The 11,967-nt window shown below is 46.7% G+C and overlaps 1 protein-coding gene across 1 annotated transcript; it reads left to right on the top strand.

The window, feature by feature from the left end:
* Positions 1–6,778: 6,778 nt before the first annotated feature.
* On the top strand, positions 6,779–7,261 carry TWIST2 (twist family bHLH transcription factor 2; the record flags this gene model as incomplete). Its single annotated transcript, XM_080346332.1, has 1 exon — positions 6,779–7,261. The coding sequence occupies one exon, from the start codon at positions 6,779–6,781 to the stop codon at positions 7,259–7,261; it is 483 nt and encodes a 160-aa protein (XP_080202458.1).
* Positions 7,262–11,967: the final 4,706 nt, after the last annotated feature.

Below are 11,967 nucleotides of genomic sequence, written 5' to 3'. Positions count from 1 at the left end.
AGCTGACAAAATAGTTAACTGCAAGGCTGATTTAACTCTCTAGGGTCCTCGCTAATCCTCAAATACTGAAACACAGGAATACAAGGCAATAGTACTTTGGACTTCTTCTTGGTGGGCTTTCCAGTCACGTGAATTCAGAGTAACTATGGGCTTCAAGATATATAGAAAAAAAAAGTATTTGCATCACAAACCACTGTCCTTAAGAAGACAGCACTAGAGTCAGTGGCTGGATCCAAACGAGGAGGTGGACAAAGGGGCAGGGTGTTTGCAAAGGCAACCTGTGCCCAACAGGAACAGATTTCATGGTGGGATCCCGTTGATCCCTTCAGAAGGCAGCTAAGAGTTACAAGCTCTAAGACATATTTGTGGATCAGTGCCTTCCTTGCATTGTTTCTGGGGATCTGCAGATTAAACACACCACCAAAGCACTGGCCAGAGGCAGTCAACTACTTCAAATATATTTTGTAATCCACAGGGAGAGAATCCCACCACAGAGACCCAGAAAGAACAGTCCTCTCTCCATGGCCTGCACAGGTAGATGAGTTCTGTCTCCCTACACTAGCGTCAGGCTGGCCAAATCCTGCCCAGACCACAATCTGCACTTCCACTGCTGAAGTGAACCAAGGTTTCATTGCAGGACCAAGTCCTGGCTCCTCACAGGAAGCAGTTCTTCATCTTCTAAAGATAGAGAGGCTGTCAAGCAATGCTCCAAACTGGAAGCCAAACTCGATGTTATTTTGAATATACCTGCCTTGAAGTGCATATTGCAAACTTAAAAATGAACAGAAGCCTGACCCTTCCCAGCAGTGCCCAAATGCTGTTGGAACAGCCAGGCTGGTTTTGGATTCTCCTTGATGTTGGTGGGAAGTCCTTCCTCCCCAGCTTGATGTGGCTGGCGATGGAGGAGGAAAAGGCAAGGAGAACAAAATACTTCACGTACTTTGATTTTCCAGCACACGAAACAATATTTTCATTTTTCCCACCCCAGGTTTTAAGCTACATTTACTACTGCTGCAGCCACAATTAATATTGCGCCTTCCAAAAAGAGGCAAAAAAATCTGTCTTCCCTGTGGATTCACAGGGAGACATTCCTCTCCAATCTGCAATTAGTGGTGGCCTTGGGTAAATGATCTAAAATAGAAATGTTATTTTTGGAATCATGATAGCTACTACTTTTTACTCCCCCAAATGCCAGTTCTTTTAGCTTTGTAGTACCATTAAAAATAGAATCCACAATTGCAATGCCACTGCCTTTTGGTTTATTCCTACGGCAGGACACACTGTCTTCCCAATGCTACTGACATGAGAAATTCTGTTGACTTCTAATCTTGACAGCAATCAATAATCATACCTGAAACATTGCACCCAGCATTTGAGGCAGAACTGTGCCTGGTCCACGTTATCTTTGTCCCATGACAATAGAGCTTGGATGACCAGGAGATGTGAACTGGTCCTCCAACAGCTTCATGCTTGAGATCCCAATCCAAAACCTGTCGCAGCCACTGACAATCTCTCATTTTGGAAGGGGTTTGGATCAGAAATTCAAGCCCATATTTAGCTCTAAACACTTGCCTATGTCTCACAGAAGTTGGTGGGACTCAGGTGCACCTCTCTTCTCCAAGGCATCACAGAATCTAGGACTCCGTTAGAGAAACTGCAAATTACAGTGCATTTTCATAATCTGACTCACCATAGTAGTTTTTGAAAACTAATTATGATTTACATTTATCACGATTACACTGCAGATAGCTCATCCTGATGTTATATGCAGCAAATAAAGCAAACTCTGGAAAAATGGCCCTTGCAATTCACACCTTGCTGGGTCAAAGCTTGGATGAGCTGACAGGTTCTTAAAGGAGGTGGATAAAGGGCCTGTGTGGCTTTCCCAGGAGAAAGAGATGTCCACTGGGAAAATATCTAAGCCCTTTCCTTCTCTCTGTCATTCTCCTCTAAAGACTTCCCTAAATGTGTCCGTATTTCCCACCTCCTCAAACACAAAGCTGAGGAAGCCAGATAGAGCCATCAAAACACGCACAGGGAGAAGCTGTCCCCATGGGACAGGCACATCCAGCCACCACAGCAACGCCTTTGCAAATCAAAATCACACCTTCACCTTGACTGCATTTACAAGCAGTAGGACTCACTGTCCCCTGGGTCAGCCTTTCCTTTGCTCCTGTCCGCTGCTCTGAGGGTTTATAACTGAGGAAGCAGAAAGGACGAGCGGGCACATCAGCTGGTAACAGTTCAGAAACAGATGTACATTCCTGCACAAAACTCCGATGTTAGCATATCCAATTACTTTGAAACCGTGCTCTGCTCCAACTGTCTTATCCCTAAAGCCTCGCTCGCCTTACCTCCCGCCTCTTATCTGCCCTGCTCGCTCACCGCTCCTTTGCTTTTGATTATGAACTTGTCACTGCAGGGCCAATGCTTTGGGAAACATCCGCCCACCACGTCTGGCCGTTGCTGCGGTGCAACACAAGGAATAGCGAAACAAAGCCCACAAAGCAGAAGTCCAAGACAAAACATGACTTCGCAGAGACAGCATGTGGAAGATGCGCACACAAGAATCACAGAATTGTATCAGATAACATTAAGTGGCTGCTGCACAGAAGTATTAAAGAGTTATCCCTTAAGTTGCACCAATGGGAAGCAAAAAGAAATATACAGCTTAACTAGAGCTAGCTACAGTAGAGGCCATTCGATGCTGGATGCAATTTGTAGCAGGTTAATTTCTTAAAGGAGAGATGATGCTGTTCTTTGTAGCAGTACGTAGCAAGGAGGAGGAAGGCAATTAAACACGGCAGCATCTTATCTCAAGTTTGCTCCAAAAATTTACATCCCTAGCAGCTCCCCCAACAGAGAGGAGCTGGAAGAGTGGTCTGAGCATGTTGAAACGCTATCGCCTATACTGCCAGGGCACCCAGCTTTTCCCCACTTCTACTGCAGGCAGAGGGAAGGGTAGCAAAGGGTGAAAATCCAAATGCTCTCCTTTGCAGTACAGGCAGTTTGCTGGCCAAGCCCTGCCAGGGGGTCAGCTGGACCATAGGCTTCCTGCAGAGAATAAGTACTGTCCCCAAAGTCCAGTCTGCATTCATTGAGTCCCTCTAATTTACAAATTTGAGGAGCCTGGTAATGGCAGTGGAACAGTGGCAGCATCATAGTAGATGTCACATTTAAATAGGGCATTAAAATTTCGCCAGAACTATTTTTTTTTTGTCGCGGTTTTTATTTCATATCCTATTTATTTCCAACCCTGCTGTGGTAGCAAGAAGGATGATGCATCCCCAGCCTCCTCGGCCAGCAGTACCTTCGTACCTCATGGCTCCCCCACAAACCTCTCAAACTCCCTCTTCCTCCAGGAGAGCCAGATCACATTTCACCGGGGTCTGTGCACACGTAGACCCTGCCTTTGGTCTGCTGCAAGAGAAGATATTTGCAGCATTGTCAACGCTGTACTCAGCTCTGGCACTAAGCACTGCTAAGGGACTCGGTAGCCGTAAAGAGTTCGCACACACACAGCAGCTCTGGAGCGACGCTCCTTGGAGCTGGGCTTATAGACTTCATAATTATGACACAGCCGTGTTTTACCATCAAAATCCCCCTAATGAAGCCTGCCTGGTGGTAAAAAGTTTTGTACGTTTAGAGGTTACGCACAGGAACAGCCCCGTAAGGGAGAAATCCTGCCTCACTTTGTCATGCAAACACTCCTTCGGGCACCTTGGAAAAGTGAGGCAGGGGGCTGTTGGTTTATTTATTTAATAGAGCCATGGCATGCAGAGGAGTGAGGGGCTGCTCTGATGTGGGAGCACAGCTCCTGCTCTGCACCATGCAGCCCTGTGTAACTGTAATTCACAGTTTCTCTAACAGAAAAAGCCCGCTCGGCCGAGAGCGACAGGAGCAGCAGCCGCTCGGCTGGACCGGGACTGTGCCACGTGGCCGCATCCTTTCACCAGCACAGCTCCAGCATGATGCCCAGGAGCTGTACATCTCCTGCTGTGCTTGTATGGGATAGGCTTGGTGGTTATCACAAAGGCAAAAAGCCTGTGCCAGCTGAGAACTGGCCAATTTGAGATACAACCATGCAGTCTGCCCCCCACCTGTGGAAAGACCAAGCCCCATCCCATTAAAACACCTTACTCCCCAGGAAAATAAGTCCTGCTTTTGGTGGTCACAGCAGGGCAAAACAAAGGTGCAGAATAAATATTGGCATGCATATTGACAGGGCTGCAGGAAAAGAGAAGCAGCAACGAGCAGCTCCGCTCGCTCTCACAAGTTCAGGTCTGCTCCCCTTGCTCCTGGTGCTCTCAAATACAGCCCAAAACGCAGCCCTGCTCCCATCTCGAGCAGCCGTTTGCAGGCACCCACAACACCTTTGGGCAGCGTGCTCCAGGTGCTCAGCCCTGCAGCCTTCCCATGCTCCGAGCATCCCGGCAAATCCACGGCTCTTTACCACCGTGAATGACGTATGAGCACAGAAAAGCCGGTGCCGTTAGCAGGGAACCTGTTTGCTGGGAAAACAGTGATCTTTGCAGAGGTGCCCGTCAGCAATAGCTTCTCTTAATACTTGGAAATGATCCCACACACGAAGGAGAGGAGACTTTTAAATAACTCAAGTATACACCAAGCACCCCTTACAAGGGGTGTTTTGCCCTCTGGGGCACAGTTTCACATCAGCACCACTACTGACAGCACTTTATTTCACTTATGGGATAGGCAAGGAGCCTATTACTCAGGTTTCTCCAGTATAAATGTTGATTGCCCTAACTCAGCAGAGGATGGTATCTGCTTTTGGGTCTGCAGGACTGGCAGACACCATCTCAGTCCCCTGTATTTGGGGACCTCCTGGTCACTGATGCAAAGCAATTGCCCACCCTTGGCCCCAGCTGCTAGCCCCAAGCCCTCCTGAAAACCTGGCTTTGGGGCACAAGCAGCAGAGGCACCCGGCCCGTCCGACTCGCCGGGGTCTTAAATTGGATTAAAAATCTATTTGCAGAACTGCCTCGCTTTCCGACTTCTGTGCTGCACCTGAAAACCTTTCCTTTTGAAAGCAAACACAGGCTCTCCCCAGGGGCTGCCCGGGGAAGTCTTTCCACTATAAACATTACCTACCAGTAGTGGAGTCAGCCCCAGGCAAGCCAAAATTCCTTCTCCTACAGAGGAACACTTTCCAATGAAACCAGACATTATTTTTTCCATTAATGAGTGTTGATACCTACTGGAAAACTTTGCAAAGAAATATACTCCAAACTAATTCTTCTGATACAACATTTACATTTTACGAGTTTCTTTTGTCTTATTTATTTTTCTTATTATTATTTTCTTTTCCTGCTATGTATCGAAAACATGATCTTTGCTGCTCAGGAATGCGTCTGTTCCTGCAATTTGGGCTGTAACTGAAATCAGAGGTCCAAATCTGATTTTGCTCTGCCTCAGCTCCACGGAAGCAAGCAGAGTTTTCCCACATTTTCCCTGTTGTGATGGAGAGGAAAAATAGATCCATGGTCTCCTGTTTGATACATCAGAAACCCTCGAGCTGCTACTGTGATTTTTATGCCCTGGGATACCATGATTACAACAGAGGGACAGACCGAAGGAAAATACGTTCTCCTACCTACCCGCAGCTCTTGCTTCCCCCCAAAGTGTTATTTAGTATTTAACAGGGCAGGAAAAAAGCAGGGAGAAAAAGGGCAAGCAGATGGGGTGGGGGCCAGCACCATCTCTCCAGGGCACTCTCCATGGGGTTTTGTATATACTATTAGCTGCTTTCTGGATGACCCGTATTTTGAGCTCCACAGGGTTAGTCCAGGGGGTTTTTCCATGCCCCCCACAAGTAGGGGGCTTGAAGAGGCTTCGCCCCTCAGCTGCTCCCAAACCTCCATCCTCCCCACAGCTCAGTGTGCCCCAGGGAACTCCTGCCACCCCGAGGTCACCCCATGGGACTGGGAGGCATGTTCCCATCCCATCTCCACAGGGCTGGGGTTTGGGGAGCAGGGTGCCGCAAGGAGCAGCAGGGCGTTGGTAAGAACGCCAGCACCAAGGGTTGCAAAACGGGCACCGCTTTGGAAAAATGGGGCACAGTCTTGGCCGTGCAAGGGCTCACATGCCCCGCACCCCAATTCAGGCAACGTACCGCTGCAGCCTGGCCATGCAGCTGGGAGTTGTCCCCTCAGCAGCATGGGCTGGGAAGCAGCCTGCAAGGGCTCAGCAAGCAGCTCAGCACCCCAAAAAACCCTGGTGGGGATAGGGGGGGGTCACCCCAGAGGGGTGCTGCAAATTCAACATCTAGAGGGATGGGGGTTGGGGTGGCGGGGGTGGTCACCAGCTATCTTTTATTCGAGGTGCATTCCCAAGATTTTAGTTAAGTGTAACATAAAACTGTGAAAGTTTAGCAGGGGAAAAGCTTTCCTCCCACTGACCTGGCCGGCCAATCAGAAGGGAGCCCCGCACCTCCCTCACTTCTGACAACTATTTAGCAACTGAGCTCAGCTAAAGTTTCCAAAAAGTTAGAATAACTTCCTCTCTCCAAGACCTCAATTTTTTGCACAACCCCGATCCTTGAAATAAGAGCCCTTCAAGCAACCTGGAAAACGTTTGGTCAGCAAAAAAAAAAAAAAAAAAAAAAGAAAAAAAAAGGCAAAAAAAAAAAAAAAAAAAAGCCCTCCTGTTTTTCCAAAGGATCTGTCTCAGGAATTTAAAGCACATTTAAGACACACACACACTCACATAACATAAGGAGGGGGGGAAAGTCTCTTCCCCTCCCCTTCTCGCAGAAAGCATGGAAGAAAGCTCCAGTTCTCCTGTTTCCCCTGTGGATAGCTTGGGGACCAGTGAAGAGGAGCTGGAACGGCAGCCAAAGAGATTTGGCAGGAAGAGAAGATACAGTAAGAAGTCCAGCGAAGATGGCAGCCCCAACCCAGGAAAGAGGGGGAAAAAGTCCAGTCCCAGCTCCCAATCTTATGAAGAACTACAGAGCCAAAGGATCCTGGCCAACGTCAGAGAGAGGCAGAGGACTCAGTCGCTCAATGAAGCTTTTGCCGCCTTGAGGAAAATCATCCCCACTTTGCCCTCTGACAAACTCAGTAAAATCCAGACCCTCAAGCTGGCGGCGCGGTATATAGACTTCCTCTACCAGGTGCTACAGAGCGACGAGATGGACAGTAAGATGACGAGCTGCAGTTACGTGGCTCACGAGAGGCTGAGTTATGCCTTCTCCGTATGGAGGATGGAGGGAGCGTGGTCCATGTCAGCCTCCCACTAGCCACCGCCCGGGCCAGGCGAGCCCAGCTGGTAGGTACCAATTTCTCTTCTCCTGGATGATGCTCTGTGTCTGCCTGGCTACGGGATGGGGTGCCTGCAGTTCCCTGCACCAGCCCGGCTTTGCCGCAGGGCTGGGGAGATGCGGCATAGCTTGGTGGGGTGTGGAGATGCTGCCGGGCAAGGGGTTTGGGGCCAGTGACCTGGAGGTGAGATGGGCAGTGCGGATGTGTCCTGCTGTCTCTCCCACTCCCCAGGGCCTGAAGAAACTTAAGATTAAAAAAAAAACCTCCAGGAAGGCAAAAATCAGATATATCCTACTTAAAAAAATAAAATCAGTATGTTTCTGCTTTGCATAGATGGGGGAGCTGAAAGATGACCAGTATTAAGATTTGGCTGATGAGGGACAAGGCAGCAGGGGAAACCATCATTGCATGAGATTTGCCAGAAAGCGCCGCTTCAGGGAAGGGTTTTAAGGGAGGAAAAGGCAATCTGTAAAACAGACTGACAAGGGGATCTGAAACAGCTGCCACTCCACTTCATGGGCGGCTATGCCCAAAAACCCAGTGCTGAACCAGTGGTCCCAGGGCGGCTGCAGCCTCTCCTGGCCAGGGGTACCAGCGGGTCCGTGGGACCCAAGCGGGGTTCAGCCATGAGTTTGCCCCAGGTTGCGTTTGTCTTAAAAGAAACAAGCAGCAGATGTCGGCTGCAACCCCGGGCTGTGCCCCTTCCTCCTCACACAATAAAAAACAAAGATAGAAGAAACTTTGCCAGTTTTTTGTATTCGTTCTGTTTCCTTTCCTCAAAATGCTGGTAAAGCAAAGGCTGGTGTTAGACTTTTGTAGACTGGGATTTAGTTTCTTATTTATTCTCAGCACTAAATCCTTCCCTTATCGTTTTCCATTAGCAGAAATCTACTTCCTCTCATGTTGCCTTTCATAATATTCGGGGAGGGAGGAATAAACAGTAAGAAAGGGGAAAAAAAAGCCCTTAGTAACACCCTCATCTCCAGCTAATTAAGCAGAGCAGCTCTGTGTTGTGTCAGCCAGAGTTTGCAAAGGGCCAGTCGCTCTCTGGGGCTCGGTACATAAAGCAGAGCTCGTGAACCCATTTCACCCAGCAAACACTCAAACGGGAATTTCTCCCCCACCCCCTTGTAACACCGTGCGTGATGCAAAATGAAATTTCATCATGCAGCAAATCGGCTCCTTAAAGAGGAAAAGAAAGTTTATCCCAGCCTATTGGCCAAGCTTTTTTAAAGACAAATCTATCTTTGCTTTAATAGCAATAAATGTCTCATTTTAAAAAAAGCTTCATGCAACTACAGTATTTTGGCTTTTTTTGAACAAAAAGTGTTCAACCACGACTTATTAGTGCTGTAAAATGCTGAGTAAAAACCATTTTAGAAACCACTTCAAGTAAATGTTTTACTTGTGTCTTGAAATGGTTTGCATTTTGGTGCTGCAATTAGGGTTTCCGCGCACTCTTCTAGGGAGCTCCAAAAATGTTAAGCTGTTCAAAAATTGGTTACTCCATCCATTGCATAAGCTGCCTGTTGTTTTAGTTTTGTTTAAATAGGTAGTGCTGCTGTGGTGGGTTTTATGGCTATTGCTGGCGTTACTATTTTTTGCATGCTGTGCCCTAATTTCAACGCAAAAAGCCCAAGTCGAGTCACTTTTTAAAAGGATAAACCCTCAGTTTATAAAATAGTGTCTTTTTCCCATGATAATCTGACTAAAAAAGCTGCAGCAAATAGATTAAACTAATACACACGCAAAAAGCCAGGCTTCTTGTCAAAAACAGATGTAGAATGTCTCAAACACATATTTCTTCAGCGGTTTAGATTGGCTGAATAGTAAAGTGCTGGGATGGAACAATGCATTTATTCTGTTGTCTCCCAAATGATGTGCTGCCATTAGCCAATGATGTTTTAAAAACTGTTATCTAATATACAACCATTCCTTGCTATCACACAGCACTTTAGCAGCAAAACCTGCTTCTATTTTTTTTTAAAAAAACCATATTTAAAAATCACTGTTCGAATTATTATTAGAATTTCTCCAATGAGGCGGATATTATTTGTGGATGCCCAGATTGTCCCTAAAATAAAATGTCCCTTAAAAGAAAATGAGAGCGACATTCCGGATCGTGTGAAAAACCATATATAGAGCCAAACCTCGATGTGTTTTCAGTTTGTTTAGGAACGAATCGGTATTCGGCGTCTTTGCCACCGCTCTATGGTTAAAGGTGGCTTTTTCCTCGGTGTTTGCGTGTCCTACGTAGGAAGGTGGTCTTTCCCCTGAGCCCTCGGACTTTCCCCTCTTGCCTCTCTATTCTGCGCCTGTGTCTGCACGCACACGTGCGTGTGGTTGAACTGTTGAAAATGTTGTTGACAAATGGCCTGGTGTGGTGCGGTGTCAAATTCTATCGTTTATGGCAACAAAATTTACATCTGCCAGCATTAAAAAAATTATATCTATATATCTACATACAACAAGATTCTCAAGAAACCCTCTAAAACGGGCAAACTGAGCTGGGTGGTGCGTCATGGACTTCTGCGTGGGTCTGTCACGGCCAGAGTAGTTTTTATGTATATCAGGGGAGCAGTCTGTGCAGTCTCAATGGCAAAAAAAACCCCAAAAGCATTAAGAAGTAGTTATCCGAACGTGGGATCAGCTTATGCCTTTCCTAGGGAATGGCGAGCCCTGCAAACATTGAGTGAGCACGAAGGGGTGAGCTCTGCTTGGGCTGGGTTGCCGCAGCCATGCTCTCTTTCTTTTCCCTAGGTTTTGGGGAGAGATAGGCAAGGAAAGGTTTTCTTCTTAAAAGAATAATTGTTCCCACTCAGCTGCAAAAAAAATAAATCAGAGGAGCTTTCTGATTAGAAAAAACAGAGCCTTGGGAACTGGTAAAATGCCACCTGGCCTTCGCAAATGCCAGCAGGTCACTGCTGCTCGCTCCTCTGGCCACGAGAAGTTTTCCTGTTCTGCTCCGTGTAATTACAGACAACTCACTCCGGTAGTTTCAAGAGAAGCAGGCGCAGCTTTGCGCTTCGATTAGTGTAAGAGGATGTTTCAAAAGAGATGCAAAGTTGAGCCTTCCTACCCTAAACGTCCCCATCCTCATCCCCGGCACCTGTGCCCCTTGCAGCCACTTCTCTCTTTTTCCTTCAACATGTTCAAGATGCTCTAAACTTAAAAAAAAAAAAAGGCAGAAAAAATATGTTTCTTGCTATTCAGTTTAATAGGAAAAATACTGTCCAACCAGGATATCAGAAGCATCAGCAAAGCGTAAAGGCCAATTTAGCCCTAACCCAGTAAGACCAGTCTGCCAGCAACCCCCTTCTTCCCACTTACCACAGCAGGGTTTGGGATGGACCCTTTGCCTCCCCTGGGCTGGCACTGACACTAGTAACACCTTTCTCATCTTTTTGTGCTGGAGAAGCCACGTGCAATGTGTGCGTGTGATACACAACCATCTCACCATTGCCCCTTCAGACTTCTAAGGGCTGTTTCCAGTGTAAAAAGCTAGCATCCTATTTCATTTTGTCCTTAAAGAAGCAAACAGATGTTATCTCTGTTGGCCCTGGGAACAACCTAATTCTATAGTTTATGAGAGCAGTACAGTTAACCGGGGGTGTTGTGACACTGGAACTAAGCCCTTTTTGTCCCAAAAGCCCTATTTTTTTATATGCATCCTTAGAAAAATGTAAATATGTTTCCTTGACAGGAAGGATTGTAAAGTTTGGTATTTACATTAATAGGCTTGTAGAGGGGGGGGTTTGTCTTAGTACATTTAAAAGCCCAGCAAAAAGCATTTTGGATCTTCTGTTTATGTTTGTGTCTTTTCTTGGGAAAGAATAAATCTGTTACACAGCGGACACCAAATACATTGCAATCAGCCAGAAAACGCTCAGGCTCAGAGACCTTTGAAAGAGAGGGTGCAAGGGAAAGGGTCCAGGGAAGGAGACATGCAAAAGACAAATCTGCCATGGACCAGACATACATAAACTAATTACTGATTGTAAAGAGCTGGAGACAGGCATGGTGGAGGATAAATGTTGGATCAAAACCGAAAGACCGCTTAGAAGAGCAGCAAAAGCATGTTATTACTTAATCCATCAGAGCCTGGGCTGCGGCAAAAGTCCTATCGAGAGATGTGCATTGAAGGGTCATTAAGGGAGCAGTCAAGACATACATTTCAGCAAAGCAGACTGATTTGTTTCTAAATTAGTCATCCTCACACCAGTCATCTGTGCAAGAGCAGCTCTAATTTTAAAGATCATACAAAGCATCCTCATTAAAACAAAGGGGAAGATGGCAATGCTGTTCCTTCACAACCTCCCTTCACATTCCTTCCTTCAGTACTTTTCGGGACTGTCATAGGTAGCAGTGATGAATTAGCCTTGGAGATCACAGCAGCCTCTTACAGAGTTGGGACAGATCCTGTAACCACCGCTGAAATCTCTTTTGGGGACATTTCTTGTCACTCTTTCCCCCTAGCAATATAATTACTTTTATAGCTGTAACTCTGAGAATCATTTCCATGTGGTTCAACACAACTTTGAAATCTCCAAGCCTGAAATCGGCAGAATTTATATCTTGCTGCCGAGCCATAGGAATAAGTCTGATGAGGCCATGAACGTTTAAGGGAACGCCACCACAACCCCGAGCACAAACAAACCTCGACATGTAATCAGGGAATTACAGC

Source organism: Nesoenas mayeri (assembly GCF_963082525.1).
Source record: "Nesoenas mayeri genome assembly, chromosome: 6".
Taxonomy (NCBI): domain Eukaryota; kingdom Metazoa; phylum Chordata; class Aves; order Columbiformes; family Columbidae; genus Nesoenas; species Nesoenas mayeri.
Note: the sequence above shows the minus strand (reverse complement) of the source record. Positions and strands in the feature narration are given on the sequence as shown.